Source organism: Dipodomys spectabilis, unplaced genomic scaffold, assembly GCF_019054845.1.
Source record: "Dipodomys spectabilis isolate Male_0828 unplaced genomic scaffold, ASM1905484v1 ptg000017l, whole genome shotgun sequence".
NCBI lineage: Eukaryota > Metazoa > Chordata > Mammalia > Rodentia > Heteromyidae > Dipodomys > Dipodomys spectabilis.
Window position 1 is genome coordinate 6,732,963 of NW_024870694.1, and position 21,175 is coordinate 6,754,137.

General features: G+C 42.0%; 2 protein-coding genes across 4 annotated transcripts in view; one reads left to right on the plus strand and one right to left on the minus strand.

Annotated features, from left to right (window-relative positions):
- LOC122097186 (HSPB1-associated protein 1-like) overlaps nt 1–1,469 on the minus strand; it is a 33,463-nt gene extending 31,994 nt beyond the window's left edge. For 2 of the 3 annotated variants that reach the window (XM_042667708.1, XM_042667691.1), the window contains exon 1: nt 1,164–1,293. In XM_042667708.1, the coding sequence (XP_042523642.1) occupies nt 1,164–1,227 (64 nt within the window). In that variant the 5' untranslated portion in view covers nt 1,228–1,293. Of the gene's footprint in view, nt 1–1,163; nt 1,294–1,457 lie in introns of those variants that run through there. The other variant, XM_042667700.1, reaches the window with a different exon arrangement.
- The window catches only part of Parp14 (poly(ADP-ribose) polymerase family member 14), a 133,107-nt gene that overhangs the window by 74,263 nt on the left and 37,669 nt on the right, over nt 1–21,175 (plus strand). The gene's annotated exons all lie outside the window — the stretch shown is intronic.

The following is a 21,175-nucleotide window of genomic DNA, read 5'->3' on the forward strand; positions in this document are numbered from 1 at the left end:
TCTGAGGGGAGAAGAGGAGGAAACCTCATTCATTAGAAAGTCACTTTATTCCTGGCCTAATGCAAGGTCAGAGAACCCTATGATGAGAAGACCCTGTGACAATAAGACTGAGACAATCCATCGAGGCAGTGAAAAGTGGACAACAGAAGTTTACTTACACTATTTACACCAGAAAGGGGTCTTGAGACTATCTTGTCCTGGGCTAGATACCCAGAACCAAGAGCAGCTTCGACCACCAAGCCTCCAAACCTCCACGAGGCAGTCCTGACCCCCCAACCTTTATTGGTCAGTCTGCAAACCTCCAAAGCTCCAAGGAGGAAGGCTTTTCCCTTTCTCCTTCACTGCAGGCCTCTCCACTCTCCACAGGCCTGCTCTGCTCTGCTCTGCTCCGGGAGGCGCCTCTCCACAGGCCTCTCTAGAGGAAGGCCCCAAACTGCTTCCTTGAGAAGCCCCAAACGGCCTCTCGGGGAGGCCCCAATGACCTCCGAAGGAGGTCCCATATGGCCCCTCGAGGCCTGCCCTGCTCCAGCAAGCTTTCCCCTCCTGCCGTCTCTCCCTCCACTCATACTGCTGTCCTCTCCGCAGTAACTAACTCTGCACTAACGGTTAGTCCCTTACTCTCCTCAGGACTCCTGTCTCCTCTGGACTACCCTACCCTCAGGACCCCGGTTTTTCTCCTACCCGCCCCTCCCTCCCTCCTCTCCCCCCCCTCCCGCCCCGGAGCACACAGTCTATATATACCCAGATAGGCTGCCTCCCTCTCCCACTAACCCCACCACCATTCATGCTCCTCCCCCAAGCCGCCCCCTCTCCAATCCCAATCCGCAGCTCACCACGTGGGGCTCGACGCCCCACCCCTCCAGTAGCAGGCCACGCCCCTTTCAGCGGGAAGCCCCACAACTCCGCGGCCTGCCCCGCCCCCCCCCCCCCGCCCCTCCGGCGGCGCCCCGTGGGGCTGTGACGTCAGCCTCTCCAAGCCAGGCTCTATCCCGAGGCCTGCTCTGTGGAACCCCACCCCCTACAGCAGGCCGGGCCACGGGGCCACACTGACTATTGGGCCCCGCTGATTGTCGGGGTCCCGCGGGTTATTACATTGGCCACACCAGAGGGACAGGCATGCACTGGGTTCGTATCTAGGTTCTGACGGCGGCAAGACACCTTACCTCTCTCCCCTGAAGCTCCAGCTACTAGGACTGGGTGAGTGCAAGCCTCGGAGCACGCTGCCATGGCTACAGCCAGACGGTTGGAGCTGAAGGTAAATTGGAAGCGGCCGACCGGAAGTAGATCCGCGGTCCTTTTTTCCCTCCTAGTCCCGTCCCGCCCCTGCGCCGGAAACACCGCCCTCGAGCGCCCACAGTGACGCTGCTGGGCGGGGCCACGCACGTTTGTTTTGGTCTGGGGTTGTTGAAAGGCACCAAGCACGTGGTCTGGTTTTCGCTGCTGTGGCTGGCGCTGACCTTATCCTCCTTCTTGCAGTCTTTTCTTAGATTCACTTCTATTTTGCTTCATCCTCTGGCCCTTCCTCCCACCCGCTAGAACTGGCGTTTGTTGTTCTGTGGGGATCCGGGCCACGCCCTGGGTCTGCGGTGCTCCCGGGTCTGTGGCCTCTCATCAGCCTAGGATACCGGGGCAGCTCGGGCGCCTCGGGTAGCCAGCGTCTGGCTTTTGGGGATACCCGAGAAGACAAATCCGAGTGTCCTTTGGTGGCGTTCCTGTGACTCACTCCTCATTCCAAACAAGCCAACTTGTTTGGCTTGGGTTTTTCAAGGACACTGACAGCTGTCGGGTTTCAGGATTCCTACGTCGAAACACGATCTGGACAAAAGACGACCAGCCTCCGTCGTTTAGGCTGGGTGTCTGGTCAGAAATCACGACCAGAAACGGACCGAGGTCACTTCCATCTTCTGACCTTAAGATTGTCCGATAGATTGCGGGTTAAGTGATAGACAAAGTGAGCAGAAAGATGGTATCGTATACATGATATGTAGATAGTATTATATATCATAGGTCTGTGTGAACTACATTGGCTAGTTTATTGCCATATCACTGGATATGGAAAACACAAAAAGATAAATTGACAAAACTAATACCTCACGGTGCACAGACCTGAAATGGTTTTCACGACGCAATCCCCCGTACCCCTCCTATATTTCCGTCTTAGAGCTCCTGTAACCTTTGAAGTTATAGCCCCAATAAAAATAAAAGTAAGCCACACACCGAAGCAAGCCTTGAGTTCTGTGACCTGAGGTCAGCGGGCTGCGTGTGGGGCACGAGATGTAAACTCAGGCACTTCCGCCAGCACTCCCAGGTGGCTTGCACAACGCCCCGGGTTTCAGGCTCCAGGGGAGCCTCCCTCTCCGACCCAGCCATCCACTCCACAGCTACTTCCTTTCTTTCGGATCCCCACTGGGACACCTCGGGTCTAGCCCGCGGGCGGCGGTCTTGTCTCCACCCCGCCCAGAGCAGGGCGGACCCCAGACTCCTCCGCTCCGACCCCCGCCCCGCTCGCCCCGCCCCGCCCTGCCCCGCCCCGCCCCACAACTCCCTCTCGAAGGCCGGCTCGGTGGCGCAGGCGCACTAGGCGCGGTCCAGAGGCGGAGAGCTCTCTGGGCGGCTCGGGCTCCGGCTCCTCCGGCCGCGTCTGCGGCGGGCTGGTCGGCAGCCACCGGCGAGCGCAGGGCAGTACCGGCGGGCGGCGTCGCCATGGGCTCGGGCTGGAGCAGCCAGGAGGAGCGGCAGCCGCTGCTGGGACCCGGGCCGGGGCCTGCGCCGGGAGGCGCGCGGCGGGGCCGGGAGGCGGCGGCGGCGGCGGCGGCGTTGCCCGCGGCGGGGCCGGGCCCCGGGCGGGTGTACGGGCGGCGCTGGCTGGTGCTTCTGCTCTTCTCGCTGCTGGCGTTCGCGCAGGGCCTGGTCTGGAACAGCTGGGGCCCCATCCAGAACTCGGCGCGCCAGGCCTATGGCTTCTCCAGCTGGGACATCGCGCTGCTCGTGCTGTGGGGGCCCATCGGCTTCCTGCCCTGCTTCGCCTTCATGTGGCTCCTGGACAAGAGAGGTGAGGGGTCGGGGACGGGGTGGGGGACGGGGGAGGGGGGTGAAGGAGGAATGGGGCGCTGCCCGGAGCTGTCCACGGGGAGCGGCGCTCTTCTCTTGTCCCTGGCATCCCATCCTAACTTGGGAACCCCCTGTCCCCAAAGCGACAATTGCGGGGAGGCTGCCTTGCACGTGTGTGTGTGTGTGTGTGTGTGTGTGTGTGTGTGTAGTGTGTGTTCAAGCCCTTTATGTAGCCCTACGGATTTAACGTATCTTTAAATGCTCGAGCTTTTGCCTATTGTGAGCATCGGAGCATTCTAGCGCCCGTGCTACATAGGGTTGTTTTATTTATTTCATGTACCTGCTTTAAAAAAAATCATTCTTAGACCTAAAAGCATTGGGAATATTCAGGGTGAAAGGTCAGAAAAGAGACTGATGATGTCTAGATGTGAGGAAGTAATTAATGAGTTGGCCTTGTGTAATAGGTGACTCCAGTCACGGAAGAACTATTGAGAAACTCAGGTCTGACGCTTGGGTGTCCGGCAGGTGGTGATGGGCATGTGTGTTTATGTCCTAGTAGCTTTCTAGGTGGAGGCTTATGACTAGATGAAGAAAGGCTGTCTTTTACAGAGGGGCCTACTGTCCATCTCACTACCATTTGCCAGTGTGATTATGTGAGGAGAGAGGAAGAGATCATAAGGTTGAGAATCATGGCAATAGATTGTATATTTAACCACAAGAGATTAGATTATCAAGACTCTAGATTTATTAGTTGGATATTGATTGGGAACTACTTTGTATATTTTCTGTTAGTTATTCCCTTTGTTGAAAGGAATTATTTGATGAATTGGATTGTTTGGTCGTATCTGGAAAGCTTAGTCCACTGGGTCTACTATCAGCAAATGCCATTTTCTTCCCGCCACTCATATCAGAAATTGCCAGACAATCCAAAAATTCGTATGGAACAATAAAAGACCCCGAATAGCAAAAACGATCCTTAACAGAAAGAATAGTGCTGGAGGAATATTAAGACCAAATTTCAAACTCTACTACAAAGCCATAGTACTCAAAACAGCTTGGTACTGGCACAAGAACAGACCTCAGGACCAATGGAATAGTATTGAAAACCAGAAATGAACCCACAGACCTATAGCCATCTTAATCTTTGATAAGTGAGCTAAAAAAATAGAATGGAAGAAAGACAGCCTCTTTAGTAAATGGTGCTGGCAAAATTGGTTAATCACTTGTAGAAAAATAAAGCTAGATCCTTATATATCACCTGGCACCAGAATCAACTCCAAATAGATCAAAAACCTCGTAGTCAAAGCAGACTTTGAAAACATTACAGGATGGAATAGGAGAAACCCTAGGTCTCCTTAGCACAGGCTGAAATTTTCTTAAAAGAGACCCAGAAACACAACAAATCAAAGAAAGGTTGGACAAATGGGATTGCATGAAGGTGCAGAGCTTCTGCATGGCAAAGGACATAGCTAGCAAGATCAATAGAAAGCCCGTGGATTGGGAGAAGATCTTCACTAGCCATATAATGGACAAGGGTCTCATATCTAAAATATACCTGGAACTCAAAAAATTAAATCCCCCAACAACAAATCCTCAAAGAAACAACTGCCCAATAAATTAATGGGCTAAAGATTTACAGAGAAATGTCTCTGAAGAGGAAAGAAGGATGGCCAATAGACGCATGAAGAAATGCTTAACCTCCCTAGCCATAAAAGAAATGCAAATCAAAACAACATTGAGATCCTACCTCACCCCAGTTAGAATGGCTATAATCAAGAACTCTAATAACAACAGATGCTGGAGGGGATGTGGCCAGAAGGGAACCCTACTGCATTGTTGGTGTGAGTGTAAACTTGTTCAACCACTTTGGAAAGTAGTGTGGAGGTTCCTCAAAAGACTCTACATAGAGCTCCCCTCTGACCCAACAATCCCACTTTGGGGCATTTACCCAAATGATCACAAAAAAGACAATACTAAAGCTACCAGCACATCTATGTTTATTACAGCATTATTTACCATAGCTAAGATATGGAACCAACCCAGATCCCCTCAGTAAATGAATGGATCAAGAAAATGTGGTATATATACACAATGGAATTCTATGCCTCCATCAGAAAGAATGACATTGCCCCATTTGTTAGGAAATAGAAAGACGTGGAAAAAATTATATTAAGTGAAGTAAGCCAGGCCCAAAGAAACATAGGTCCCATGGTTTCCCTTATTTGCAATAACTAGTATATGTCTGAGACAAGCAGAAACGGTCAGATAAGTTGATGTTAGGTGAAATGAACTCCAAGATAAGACTCAAATGGTTTTTCTTTCTTGCGATTGTTTCTAACATATTTATAAGATGATTTCTTTGTTGCTTTGTATGTCCTTCCTCCATGGTATAACCCCTGTTTTCACTGCATTTGATGTTGGCATACTTTGTGGAGGGGAAGGGAAAAAAGCAAAGTATTTAAATAGGGATACAGGTGGACCCATTGCAACAATGAGATGTACAAGTTGTTATGTCAAAAAATGACTTTACAACTTTGGGGGGAGGGTAGGGAGATGGGAAGCGATGAAGGGGAAACAAAGGAGGAGGCAACAATGCTTGACAAGAAATGTACTCATTACCTTGCCCATGTAATTGTAACCCCTCTGTATGGTATTTTCACAAAAAAAAAAAAAAAACAGTAGACTGGGTTAAAAGAAATAGCCAGATATCTCTCTAGGGTCTTTTTTTTTTTTTTTTTTTTTAAGTTTTAACTCTGTTTAGGAGTACTCTGACTTCATAACTTAATCATCTCCCAAAGGACCCACCTACTAATTCCATCATTTAGTGGATTAGGATTTCAGTATATGAATTTGAGGGGAACACAAACATTCAGACAGTAGTCTAGGTAGTCACAGTTGCAGTTGTCTGGTATATTGTTGAGGATATAGAATAGCAGGGTGATATTAGCAGTTGTTCTTCTCCCATTCTGACAGTTCCTTCTCAGGTATCCATATGGAAAAGACTAAAGAATTGTTGGCTGTGAATTCATTTATAATCAACAGTGCAATTTACTTGCTAAAAAATGGAGAATAATTTTAGGCACAGAGCATGATGTCCAAAAAAAGAGAGAAGTTGTTTGATATATTCTGCTAACAGTTCAGTTTGAGCATTGATTTTTTTTTTTTTAGAAAGCCATTTGACAAACTAGAGAACTTTTAAAGTTGTATAAAAAAATCATGATGTATAAGATAAAGAGAATTGGGTGTGTTGAACTTTAAAAAGAAAATAGGAGACAGAATACAGGATGTTCAAGAAAAAGAGGAATTAGTCTTAATATGTGTAATTCTAGAAGAAAGAAATAAACAGAGTTCCAAACAACACAAGGAAGAAGTTTCTAACAATATATCCAGTCTCCCAAAGGTGTGTTTTGACCTGTGTTGAGCCTCCAGGTAGAATAGGAACTAAGCTAAAGATGCCAAGAAAGGACATCCGCATACCGAATGAAGATTTTGTTTGTTTGTTTGCTTTTAAACTAAACTGTACATTTTATTTGGATTTTTTCAACTTTCAAACTTTTTAAATTTTAATATGCATGACATATAATAGCATGACATCAAATTGGTATTTCTTCTTAGATTTCTCTAATCTGATAATTCCTTGATCACACTGTAAAAGTTGGCCAGATTTAGGAATATCAATAACAAAATTAAAGCAGACTTAATTATAGTTCAAATTGTTTTTTGTGATTCATGAATCTAAGTTTCCATTCTACAAAATAGAAAGAAAGCTCTCATTGGGCAAAAGTACAGTGGGATTTGCAAGTGCACACAAAAACAGAATACTAGGAAAAACACAAGCAAACAAAGCAAAGCAAAACAAACAAACAAAACGTGGCTGGTTCATAGCACTTTGTAGTAAAATTGAGTTGCCTTATTATGTAATACAGTAAGTTGAAATGTCTTGTTTTCAGGGAGAAAAGTTTCAATTTGATGGTTTTAGCATGAATGATTTTATTTTGGTTTGGCCTGGTCTGTCTGGAGCCAAGTCCAAAACAGTAACTTCCCATCATTCTTTTTTACAGAGGGAAATGCTTCTTTTATCTTTATATCAGGAGTATTTTTAATATTGAAATGTCACCAACCTTGTTTTTATGGTAGGAAAATGTTAATGTTCACCCTTCTTACGATTATATCTATTATCCATGGCCAGATAAATCAGAAACTACCTACTTATGCTACTTCCTTGGGGAGTTACTTCATAGTTTCTATGAAGAAGTATTCGATTTTATGAATTGAATGGTAAATTCAAATTTCGTGTTTTATATTTTTCCATTTGTTGAAGCGATAAAAATATTTTTTAAGTTTTTTTAGGAAGTACTTTTTTCCTTTTCAGTAGGAGAAAGATGATACACTTTCATACGTTGGCTGAGCTGCTGCAGGTCCTGTCTGTACACTTAGCACTCAAGACCTCACCTTCCTTGAGTGCTAAGGTAACTTGTTCTAAGAAGGTAGGTAGTTGGTTGATCTTACCCAGCTTAGCAGAGAAGGCCTGTTATCTTCCTAAGATGGGTGCTTTAACTTCTCACTCCTTTTCTTTAATCAGTAAGGAAACAAAGGAGAACTTGCTAGTGAGATAACGACCAAAGGCAAGAATGCCCTGGAAACCAAGTGAAGAAATTCTCAAGAAGACAACAGCCAAATGTTTGCTAAGGGCTGAGAATAAATTCCTCACAGAATTTACATCTAATGAGAAGATCAAGGCAAGAAAAATTTAAAAGTCAGTGTTAAGTGTGTCAGAGAGTAGTAAATACCTTGCAGAAAAATAAGCAGGGAAATGGAGAAAAAGAAAGGTGAACAGGTGGATTTTTGTTTTGTGTAAAGTATCACAGGTAAGGCGTATATTATGTTTCAGTAGATATGTGAAGGAGAAAGGAAGGCTGGCATATCAATTCTGAACAAGACTGAGGAAAGGAATGGCAAAGACAAACATCCTAAACTTGTTTGGCATATCAAAGAAAAAGCAATGAGGCCTGTATGGCTAGAGTAGAACTAGTGAGGGAAGCAGTGGTAGGAAATGAGATCAGAGGGGTAGAGCAAGCCAGCTCATGCAGGGCCTCCTAAACCATTGTAAGGATACTGTTGTTAACAAGGAGTTGAGGGGGTTCATCATTCATGGAAAGGCTTTGAGTAGAAGAGTAGAAGGGGTGACTGTGCTGTTGTCTTGAAAACAAGGGTCAGAGCCGAAAGACTTGTTAGGCTAGATGGTAGCTTTCATTGTGGCTTCCGTGGGTAGCAGTGGAGAATATAAGAAATGGTTAGGTTGCAAGTATAAATTGAAAGTAGACTCATCACTACTGCTGATGAGTCAGATGTAGTGTTTGAAGAAAGGAAGAACTCTAAGATATTTCTCAACTCTTTAATATTAATAATTAAGAAAATAGAGTTTTTTTTTACTAAAATGTTCAGGATTGTAGACGGAGCAATTGGAAGTAGATGGCATTGAGATCAGAGGCCTGAAATGGCTGATAGAAATTTATGTGTCAGATATACAAATCTGGAGTTCAAAAGAGAGTCCGTTGAAGAAATGTGGGAGTTCTCAGTTGTGGCGTTTAAAGTCCTAGGGCTGGATGAGATCACTGGTGGAGGGAAAAGTAGCTTCAGAAGAGAAAAAGAGCAAGTCCTTGGGTATCATAGTCTTTAGAGGTTGGAGAGGTAAAGAAGAACCAGCTAAAGATGACCTAGAATAGAGCCTGAATTTAACAGAAGAGAAGACAGGGTATATAGATATGAATGCTGTTGGTTGGTGGTGGAACTTGTAGATGTTACTTATGTCTCAGAAAGTCGGAAACAAAATTACCACTTGATGAGTGAGAATAGGAGAGTACTTTTTGTAGAGAAAAACAACTTATGGAGCAGTTTTCTAGGAAAGAAGAATACAAGGACTAGATATTTGTAGTTGGACTTGGGTCAGCCCTGGGGTCCTGCTGCATGTGGATGTTTTTTAATAAAAAGTGAGATCCATCATAATGGTTGCGTTTTCCTTTAGCCTGTTCTGTTGGGCAAGTGCTGGACAAATACCAGCAAAGGATGAAGGGAGAAGGAAGGAAAAAGAAAGGGAAGGAGGAAGAAAGCTGGGGAGGGAAGGATCAGTATATGTATGAAATAGAAAGTATGCATGAAACAATGGTTCTCAGACTTTGGACATCAGACAGGGCAAGACAATGATCCCTTGTGATTTCTTCAGCAACACACAGATGAAGAACTCAGACAGCTCAGCTAAGTTGAAGAAGCAGAGTCCAATGGCCACATAGCTAGAATTCTTAGGCAAGAGTACCATAGAGGAGGAAGCATCATGGAAAGTCTTTAATCTATAAGGGATGCCTCCAACATTGAAGAAATGAGCACACAGAACACTTCCTAATGTTCACATATAGCTGGGAATAATTCACATACCCAACTGCCAGGATGGAGAAACCTCTATAAGTATCCTATAAATGATTAAGAAGATTGCAGGCTGGGATTGTGGCTTAGTGGTAGAGTGTTTGCCTAGTATGCATGAAGCCCTGAGTTCAATTCCTCAGTACCATATACACAGAAAAGGCTGGAAGGGGTGCTGTGGCTCAAGTGGTAGAGTGCTAACCTTGAGCAGAAGAAGCAAGGGGGAACACTAAGTGATAGATAAGGAGTGATAGATAAGTTCACATTTTTTAGAAAAAGGTTCTTGTAAGAAAAATTACCAAACTACATCATTATGATCCATATTTCTCGGAATCCCAGCATAAGAAACATAAAGAACATTGTAATCATATTGTTTAAATATACTGATAAAGGGAAAGTCTTAAAAGCATGAGAAAATATACTAAGGATCATATACACCGAGGAAAATATACTGAGAGACAGAAAGAGTACTACTCATTCCTAGAAAGTGTCAGTAGAAGCAATGTCCTCAGGAGAGAGACCATTTGGAGAAGAGCTTGAAAGTATAAGGATTCCACTCTTCATGATACAGTAGAAAAGTTTCTGGAATTAGGGAGATAGCAGGGATAAAGTCAGATTGAGGGATACATAAACATAATGGGATATGGATATAAACTTCAAATCTCCTATGTCTGATGTAGACAGAATGGACAGGCCCAATGTCGTTAGTCCTGACAGTCCTACAAGTGAGTTGGCATGACAGGGGTGTGACCTCTGTGGTCAAAGAAGGGAGTCTTGCCAGGAGTAAGCAGAGCTTGTCTTTATTCTAGCTAAAGAAAGTGGATGGACCCTGCAAGAGAACAATCTTGCCAAAGACTTAACATCCAACATTTAATTTTCCCTGCCTGCACGTACGTGTGTGTGTGTGTGTGTGTGTGTGTGTGTGTGTGTGTCCATCTGCATTCCAATTACCTTTGCATTCCAATTACCTTTGCATTCTAATTTAGAGAACTGTTGTGGATTTCCATTAAAACACCCCTTATGTCCTCAACTAAAGGAATTATCCATTGGAAGGACACTTCCTGTAGTGTCTGGAATTTGAGAAGAAATGGATTTTCCTTTTAGTCATTCTTGTATTTTGAAATTATTTTAACAATAACTTTCATCACATGGTTTTTGTACTCAGACCTTACTACTGTGTCCACTTGAGGTCTTTTTTTAATAGAGATTTTACATGTCTCTTAAGCCTGTTTTGCTGGGGTCTTTTTTGTTTTAATACAATTTTATTATTGTTATGAAAGTGTGGTACAGAGAGGTCACCAATTTATAAATCAGGTAATGAGAACATTTCTTTTTGGACAATAACACCCCTTTGCTTTCCCCAGTTTTCTCCTGTTCCTGTCCACAAGTTGCATAGTTCATTTTCCACATAGTATCTACTAAGTACCATGCCTGCATTTGTTCATCCTTGCTAGGTCTTTATTACTTCTCCTCCCTCGGTGAGTTGATAGCTTTTTTATTCCATGAATTAAGAGAGATATATCTTATCAAGGTATAAATGATGCAAAGAAACAGTTTTATTCAAGATAGAGTGTATAACTGGGATAGATTAAGCAATACTTAGCAACAGTTAAACAAAAAGCCTATTTCTTACTTGTCTGTAGATATAGCACCCAACATGATGTATCTTAGCAGGATTGCTTTAATGATCAGTTTTTCATGACTTCCTCATTCTTAAATGTTTATATTAGCTATAATATGATCATGCATTTAATTAAAAGATAATGGAGGAAAGAAATACGCTAGTGTTTGGCAGCAATAATAGGAAGCATGGTTCTTTGGACCAACCATATGGCCATAATCAATGCCCAGCTATTCCTTGCTGGCTCTTAATTATAAACAAAATCTTTAGGAAAAAGATGAGCATCATGTACAATGTAATCCTTACAGGCCCAAATCATAGTACTCGATTCAGCATCTCATTGAGTACCAAGTGTAACCTTATAAGAATACTGTTTTGCAGGATATTTATGACCTTTTTTGTATTTTTCATTAATTACACTCTATTTCCTGTGGCTATAATGTAGTTTTAAAGTCTGTATTCTGATAGGAGAAGCAGTAAATGAGCAGTATGTATGCATTGCTTGTTACCAAGAAGTGCAATTCTCTATGGTATTCCTTCTGCCAAATTGTATTAATAATACTCAGATTATAAAAGATTATTATAAAGTTAGCTCAGTTCATTTCACAAATTAGTCTCAGTAGCATGTATGTGCCTGATCTGGATCTCACATTTATTTCCCTTGCTCTGTTTAATCTGTATAATAATGATTTTGTTGATTTTCAATTTCCTTCAAGCAGAGAAGGAAAAACCATTTAACTATCTACCTGCTATCAAAAAAATATTTTTTTAGGCATGTGTCAGTGTCTCAGGAGGCTGAGACTCAGGAGGCTGAGGTCTGAGGATTGCAGTTCAAAACCAGTCCGGGCAGGAAAGTCCATGAGCCTCTTATCTCCAACTAACCACTTAAAAACCAGAAATAGAGCTGTGGCTCTAAGAGGTAGAGAGCTAGCCTTGAGCAAAAAAGCTTAGGGATAGTGCCCAGGCCCTGAGTTCAAGCATTGAGACCCAACCAAAAAACAAAACAAAACAGTTTTTCTAGGAGGAAAAAATTTGAAACATTGCATTATCATTTAAGTCTGTTTTGTCTGTGAAATGGTTTCAAGGAAATAGGGATGTGGGATAAATGTTAAGGATTGTAACCACCTGTATGTATCAAATGCTTTTATGAGTTACATGTGTGATGAGGCTGCCACAACCTATGTGATAATGTTGATTCTGTTTCAACAAAGGTATAGCCTCCCAACAATGGAAAGAAGACTTAGCTCCATTATTCTTCCAGTATTCTGTATGCTTATCTTTTTATCATATCTTTTATTTTTTATTTTTATTTCTTTTTAGAATATTGAGCTAATTGTTTTGTTGTTGCATAAATATTAACTGATGCCACAATTCATACTCTTCAAGGGTAAACTGGCTGTGTCTGAGAACCTTCTGACCAGGAGGAGACAGTAGAAGGATCAGCTGGGGCAGCCCAGCCTCTTCCCTGGGAGGTTTTTCTTATGACTTGTATCACTGTGGGAGGAGTACTGAAAGCTTGTTGACAGTAATAGGCGGCAACATCTTCAGGCTGCAGGCTGCTGCTGCTGAGAGTACTCTGTCCCATGCCTACTGCCACTGAACCTTGGTGGAATATCTTTTTTAATTTTTTTTTATTTTTTGGGTCCCGTCGTGGGGCCTGAACTCTGGGCCTGGGTGCTGTCCCTCAGCTCTTCAGCTCAAGGCTAGCACTCTACCACTTGAGCCACAGAGCCACTTTCGGCTTTTTTCTTTTGCTTATGTGGTACTGAGGAATCGAACCCAGGGCCTCATGCATGCAAGGCAAGTGCTCTACCACTGAGCCACCTTCCCAGCCCTATCTTTTATTTTTATATTTTCTTTTGCCCTTCTACCAACATGACTATTGACATACATTTTCAAAATACTAGTCATATTTAGAATACAGATGAAAGAAATACTTAACTGATCTACATTGTCTTCTGAAGTTCTATACCATTCTTTTCTCTTTTTTGGCAGTACTGGAGTTTGAACTCAGGACTTTGTACTTTATAGGCAAGCATTCTACTCATTGAGCCATACCTGTAAGCCCTTTATGTTTTAGTTTACTTTTCAGATAGGGTCTCATATTTTTCATCTGGGCTGGCTTTTTCTCCCATGTAGCAGGGATTACAGAGGGTGAACTACATACTTAGCCCTGTGTGCATTTTTTATCAATGTCTTCTATAAGTTATAAACAATCTGACTATCTGCTACAGTTGGTTACTGAGGCACATACCTATTGTCCCAGCTACATGAGAGGATGAAATCAGGAAAATTGTAACTACAGGCCAGCATGGACAGAAGAGTCAGAAAGATTTTTATCTCAGTGATAGCTATGGAAAAAAAAATCACAGTCCAAGCCCATGCCTAGGCAGGAAGTGAGGCCTGTGTCTCAAAAAAAAAAATCACCAGTGCAAAAGATGACTCAGTGGGAGAGTTAGAAAGCACAAGGCCCAGAGTTCAGATACCAGTATCTCAAAAAAGACTGATGAACTAAGAAAATTTATAGACCATTATTGTAGAATTGAGAATCAGAAAGTCCTTAACATCACTTTTTTTTGCTTTAAAATTGATTTTTTATTACAAAAGTAACATGCTTATTGGAGATCATGTGCAAAATATTAAAAATATATATTAATTAAAACTAAAAGCCAGGGCTGGGAAGGTGGCTCAGTGGTAGAGTGTTTGTGTTTGCCTTTCATGCATGAGGCCCTGGGTTTGATTCCTCAGCACCACATAAGCAGAAAAAGCCAGAAGTGGCGCTGTGGCTCAAGTGATAGATCGCTAGCCTTGAGCTGCAGAGTCCAGGCCCAGAGTTCAGGTCCCACGACCGACAAAAACAAACTAAAAGCCAAGGGCTGGAGACATGGCTGCAGTGGTAGAGAGTTTGACTAGTAAGCATGAGGCCCTGAGTTCAAACCCCAGCACTCCCCTTCCCCAAAAACCATCACATAGATCACCAAAGATAAGCACTATTTATATTTTTATTTCTCAGTTATTTTGGTATGTGGTTATACATGTATGCACTATCTATACATATACCAGCACTATACTAAGATGTACAAGGAAGCATACCTTCTATTATTTGTAACTGATGTCATTCTAATCTCAAGTCCACTTTTATGCCATAGAGTTGTAAGGAAACAAAACTCCAACTTTAACTCCCCCAAACTCTTCCCCCAAAGGTTTACTATTCTAAAACAAGGATCAGTTTGTCCTCAGAATAGAAAATATACAGTTGGTAGGTTGTTAAATTTTGAGAAATCTTAAAAATAGTTAATCTATTACAATACTTTCTAGGGACAACAGAGAGGTTTTTAAAATTGACAGTTTGCATTTTAAAACTATTTATTTATGTATAGATAGTGCATACATGTATAACCACATGCTGGGGTTTGATTAGATTAAAAATAACTAGTCATTCTGAGCACTGATGGCTCATGCCTGTAATCCTAGCTCTTCAGGAGGCTAAGATATGAGGATCTCGATTTGAAGTCAGCCAAAAAAGAAACCAGGAGTGTGGCTTAAGTGCTAGAGTGCCTGCCCAGCAAGCATATTGGCTGCTTCCATCAGAGGAGGTGATAGGTTTATAAGGAAAGTGTCCCCGAGTTTTTTGTTGGCTTGTTTTTAGAACACTGCTACAAAGGAATGGAAACAGAAAGGACAGACTTTTTCGACAGTGTGGTCCTTTCTGCATGTGTGATAAGTGAGACTCCTGATTCTGTTCCCCGAAGTCACCTCTGGCTTGCGTGGCAGGACACACACACTAAGAAACAAAATGGGGATATTGACTGGGTGAGATCCTCAGGAAAAGAATGCCTGTCTTGAATAGACAACCATTCCTGACTTCTAAGCATATAAGTACCCCAACGAAAATTAGTAACTTGGCTTCCTATACCCTATATTTGTCTCATGGGCATACATGTGAATGAATTCTTCAGATTCTGATCAGCTGTAGGAAAATGGAGACTGATCTTCCTCAACCACATGTCACACACAAAATCTATCACCCATACACCTCTGAAATATGTTTTGAAGAAGAATGAGAAAATACAAGTTGTGTGCCCTTTGGTGGAGTTAGTGGTGAAGCATTCTGGGAAAAACTATAGCAACTATTGAATGGATGGTAGACAAATAATGTTTTGTTAAGTTATAACAGAGTAGAGGCTGAACAGAAGAGTTATATTCCACCCTTAATTTCCACCTCTTAGCATGATAAAAACTTATGATGAAGACACAGACTTTGCCTTTCCAAAATCCTGATTCAAGGGGTTGGTAGAACACCAGCCAATGAGGGAAAATGTCAGGTATCAAGTTCAAGTCCCATCTCGTACAAAGAAAAAGGAAAAGTAATCTTGATTTAACACATCTGTGGACATTTTTAGAGGCGGTGGTATTGAGCCTCATGCATGCCAGGAAAACAATCAACCACTGAGCTAAGACCTTACTTCCTTTCCCTTTTTTAAAAAACAAACATTCCGTCAATTCTGACATGGGTTGTCGGTGGTCCATACTTTGAAAAATATTTTCCTAGAAAGCTAAGGAATTTCTTGAACACAGAGAATTAGGAGTTTGTAACTCACGGACACAGATGGTATTCAGTTTGCCAAAGAATACTAGAATTCTCAGGGGATTCTCAAACATCTGTCTTGCAGCTGAAATGCCTATTCACTGGAGCAACATGAAGCAGCAGCATTTGTGTGTGGTCCAGCTGACACCTGGTGATCCAGAATACAACACTGTGGCAAACAAGTTTAATGAGAGCTGCTCAAACTTTGTCATAGAGAAGGTAAGGCTGCTTGTGATGTAGAGTTTCCTGAATACATTTTCCTATGAATACATTTTCTTTCACTTCCTAGCATGCTTTTATCCAGAATTAGTACTTCAATGGTAATTGGGCTGTAATTTTAATTCTGCTTAAGTCACCATAATTACTGAGACATTAAGTTCTTCTGCTGAGTGCCAGTGGCTCATGCCTGCAATACTAGCTCCTCAGAAAGCTCAGATGTGAGTATCGTGGTTACAAGCTAGCATGGGCAGGAAAGTCTATGAAACGCTTATCTCCAATTAATTACCAAAAAACCTGAAGTGGTGTCCTGGCTTAAAGTAGCATTGATCAAAAAAGCTCAGGGACAGTGTCCAGGCCCTCAGTTCAAGCCCCATGGCACAACAACAAAAAAGTTCTGTCAGTTATTGCAATATGATGTTAGAATACTAAAGACACATCAGATATATCTTGTGAAACAAAGTAATAAAAATAAAAACATGGCTTCAAAGTTTGATTTGAATTTTTCTTGTAGTATTTAGGTTTGAACATGTGGCTTCACCATGCTCAGCATGCACTTTACTGCTGAGCTACATTCTGGGTCCTAAAATAATTATTTTGCATTGTTATTAAATTGTAAAACAATAAGAAACAATCTTATACTTTTTAAGCTTGAAAGACTAAATGAGAATGATTTTTAAACATTAATAAAAAAACATTAAGGGAGTTAAATAAGCAAAATTTAAGTGGAAACAAGATAGAACTAGTTTGGAAAAATGGAATTTTGATGTCAAGAATAGCAGACAAAAGTTGTTGTAAGTCAGACCAGTAAAAAGTGTGATAATGTTCAGACTTTGAACTAGAGAGCAAATTAGCAAAATCAAATCTGAACAGCAATGACAGAAAGATTCAGCTGTGGGCAGGCAACAGTATTATATCTGAGAGTTCTCCAGAATGCAAAAAGAAAAAAAAAACCTAACAGCATGGCATCTTTGCTTTGTACCTTCCCATGAAGTACCCTAGCCCGTTTGACCTACCCACTTCTCCCAGGATATGTGTATGAAACTGCTACATTGGTTGATTAGAGGAGTTTGAAAACTGATCTGTAATCAGGGAACCAACCATGTTCTACCACAGCCCAGAAGGCTACTCACCAACCAATAGGTGTGCTCAAAGCATGGCCACTATGCCTTTAGCCAGATTCCTCCCCATCAGGATTCATGCCCCACTTTTGCAGCTGAGGAGCAACTACATTCCCATTCATGACTATACTTCTTGCCTGGACATTCCAGTGCTTCTCTCAAGATTAGAACATGGGTAGGTCAACTGCTATCCCAGAAGGACAGAGATAGCAAGAGACAGAGAGAGGTCGTGAAAGAGAGGTGACAATGTCAGGAGCAAGTTCCTGGAGTGGAAGGAAGCAGAGATTATAGAGACAGGGTAAACAAAGTATATATAACAACTACTTTAGATCTTAGACACGTTTGCTCTCACATAGTGCATAAAAGATATTAAAAATTAAACCAACACTTGCTCCAATGCCTGTCTTTATGAAACACTGGATCTAAACACATATGTACATGCATGAAGCTCTTCTCTGCATTGGATTTGCTGTTGAATGTAATTAAAAAAAAAAAAGTAGTGAACATGTTTTGTTTCATATGCCTTGGCAAGTGTTTGTGGCCTTAGCAGAATATTTTTTGTATTAACTTGTAGATTGTAAGGATCCAGAATCCAGATCTCTGGAATAGCTACCAAGCAAAGAAAAGAGCCATGGATGACAAGAATGGCCACAAACAGAATGAGAGGCAGCTCTTCCATGGGACAGAAGCTGGCTCTGTGCCATATGTTAATACAAATGGCTTTAACCGCAGCTATGCTGGGAAGAATGGTAAGGAAGTGGGAATCTGGCTGCCCTGAATGACAGGACACCAAGCTGCCTGGGGACAGTAGGAATTCACTGTGTTCCCTTGTGCCAGGTGGCCAGTTTGAAGTCCAAGTTTCAGGGTTGGTCTCACTGTATTTCCTTCCAAAGGACCTGCCTCACCCTGTGACTTAGAAACTTTGAGTTTTAGTGGGGAGGATGGGAAGGGATGGGAAGGAGGAGGATACAATGCTTGGTAAGAAATGTACTCATTATCTTGCCCATGTAACTGTAACCCCTCTGTACAGTATTTTCACAATAAAAAAAATAAAAAGAAAGAAATTTTGAGTTTTAAACATTGTTCTTATAAAGGTGATATACAGAGGGTTACAGTGTCATAAGTCAGGTAACAAGTACATTTCTTCTTGGACAATGTTACCCTTTCCCTGCTCTCTCCCAGTTTTTGCCTTCCATCCCCACCTACAAGTTGTATAGTTCACTTTCAACATAGTATCCAGTGAATATCAGGGCTGCATTTGCTCATCCTTTGTCCCTCCATTTCTTAAAGTACACACTCTAAATATTTAACTGAATATTCTTCTTACATTATTTGACAAAGTGGGCCAACCATGTCAAATTGTATACTATGCTGGAATTCTTTAAAATGATTTGTTTTTCTCTTCACAGATGTATGCTATGGAAAGGGAACCTATTTTGCTGTCCATGCCAATTATTCTGCCAATGATAGGTACTCCAAACCAGATGCAAATGGGAAAAAGCACATGTATTTTGCACGTGTACTCACTGGAGACTATACAGTTGGATCTCAGACAAGCATTGTGCCTCCGCCGAAGGACCCTCATGCTCCTACTGGACTTTATGACACTGTTGTAGATAATGTTCACAATCCAAGTTTATATGTGGTATTTTATGACTACCAAGCATACCCAGAATACCTTATTACTTTCAGACGATAACATCTTTCTTCCTTCCCAAAAAATACTGTTCATAGTCACCTATCTGGTTATAAGACAAAGTTTAGTTGTTGTGTTTTTCTCTAACATCAAATCATTTTAAGTGAAGTAAGCTGGTCCTTTAAAGACAAATACCACATTTTTTTTTTGCTCACTTGTGAAAGCTAAGGGAAAACGAAACAAAATACAAAGAAGGTCATGATAATTGGGAGAAGGGAAAGAGATGGGAGGGGAGGGGAGAAGGAATACATGAGGAAGGGGAACAAGAAACAGCCACAGAGGAGGTGGAATATAATCAAACAACACTCTATGTGTATATGGAAATAGCAGTAAGAAAACCTCTGCTTTGTACAATTTAATTCATGCCAATTTTTTAAAAAGGAAAATCATTATTGCCTGGTATATAATGAGATCATTAATACTAAAACTTATTTTTGTTCATGACTTCCAATCACTGACAGAATATAGACTTTAAGAAAGAAGTTTATATGTAAGATGAAGATAGAATTTATTTTAATTTAGGGAGATCACCAACTTACAGAACCAGAAAATATTTCCCCAATCTCTTCCACAAAGCAAAGCTTTTTAGGATGTACTTTCTGACTGATGAGAGGTAGAATATCAGCCAGCCTTGACTCCTGGTCCTTCCACTTCACAACCACAGATAATATTTGTGTAATAATTCATATCTGTACTTTAGGGTTGATCTTGATCAATCATATTGATTGATATATTATCTTCATGTTAACTTGGAATCACAAGGAGGAAGGACAGTTCGAGGAAGGTGCTCATGGTTGAGCTGAGAAAGACACAGATTGAACAGACGTCACCTGTTCCTAATCAGTGACCTGCCCTCATCCCATAGAGTTAAAAGGTAACACCCATGTATACCACAGATTGTCTTCTCCAGGGCTTGGCTTGCCACATGAAATGCAATGTGCAGGATGTTAAGTTGAAACCTATGGAAGGGAGAGAGAGGAAGTAGAATTGGTCAAAGAGGTCAAGCTGTAATGCAGGCCTCAAAACAGCCTCAGAGAAATGCCATGGGTTGCTCAGCTCACAGGATTAAAAACCTGTAGGAACTGTATTTATGATAGGTTAAGCCTCTATGCTTCCCTTCCATTGGCTGGGGCTGTCCTACGAAAGGTATGGCCTGGGCAAGATGGCTGTGAGCAAGTCTGAACAGGTTGAGCAAATCACACTTCCAACAGCTAAGTCAAGACACCCTTCCATAAAGGGGACTCTGCATGGTACAGAGAGAGATTTATACTAGACAATAGAAGTTTGCAGACAAACTGAAAGGGAAGATGTTGATGAAGTAGACAAAGTTAAGTTCAATCCTAAAGTGCAAACATATATTGAACAAATATTCACTGTTGTACAAATATTGGCTATTCGGTGGAAGAGTAACCAAGGACATGGACACTTCTATGCTGAAGGCTACTCCCACACAAGGCTCCTCTTCCCTGGATGGCGGGGTACTAGCTTTCTAAGGAGGAAAAAAGCTTTCAGAGGGAAGATGCAAAAGAAAGTAGAATTGAGAGAGGATGAGTACGCTGTGGTGGGAGTGGGCTCAAATGAATAATGCAAAAGAAAAACCCAGAAGACAAAGTGCTACAGAGACTGAAACTCAATGCTTTCCTTCAGAACCTTCTGTGGATTTTAATACTTGCTATCAGATCCCCTGGAAGCTCCTATCCAAGCACTCAGCAATAATTAACGTGTAATAATGAATAATGTCTTTGTAAGGCATCCAGAAATGGACACTGACAACTTACCTAAATAAAGATTTTCTTTTGAAAGATGAAAATAAATCTGATCCTTTTTTTCTTATCAACTGATGATGGAAAGAAAAAGAAAACTAACTTCCCAGTTCTGGACCTCCAAATACTGAGGGATTGGAATTGCTGATTTCCCCCGGTGTTTGGGGGGGGGGGGGGGGGGGGAGGTGAAACAGGAACCAGGCCTTGTCACAATCATGTTGTTTAGCTGAGGGCTGGGATCTACCTGTTTTGTTTTCTGCACTTGCCCTGCAGGGGTCCAGGGTGGTTTAGAGCAGATCACCAGCACCACCTGCCGGTAGAATATTGCAGGTGCTTCAACTCTATTATACCAAAAGTATAAAAGCTCAGGAAATGTCTTTGGCCTATAGAGTAGTTGATTTTCTTCATCTTAAAATTCAGCTTCACTGTGATTAAGACATGAAATGCAAGATCTAGAGGTGAGAGAACCTTTGACACTGGCAGGCTCTGACACCTCACCCTCCTACAGACTCCGTAGGGATAATCGCCCACTGCCGTGTACAATGGACAGGCTGCTGTGTGCCCTCAATCTCTCCCTCTCCCTCTTCCTTTCCCTCTTCCTCTCCTCTCTCTCCCTCTCCAATTCTCTCTCTCTTTCCTTCTTCCTCTCTCTCTCTTTGGCTTGCCCCTGATGATTTGGAACTGTCCTCTTTCTACATATGC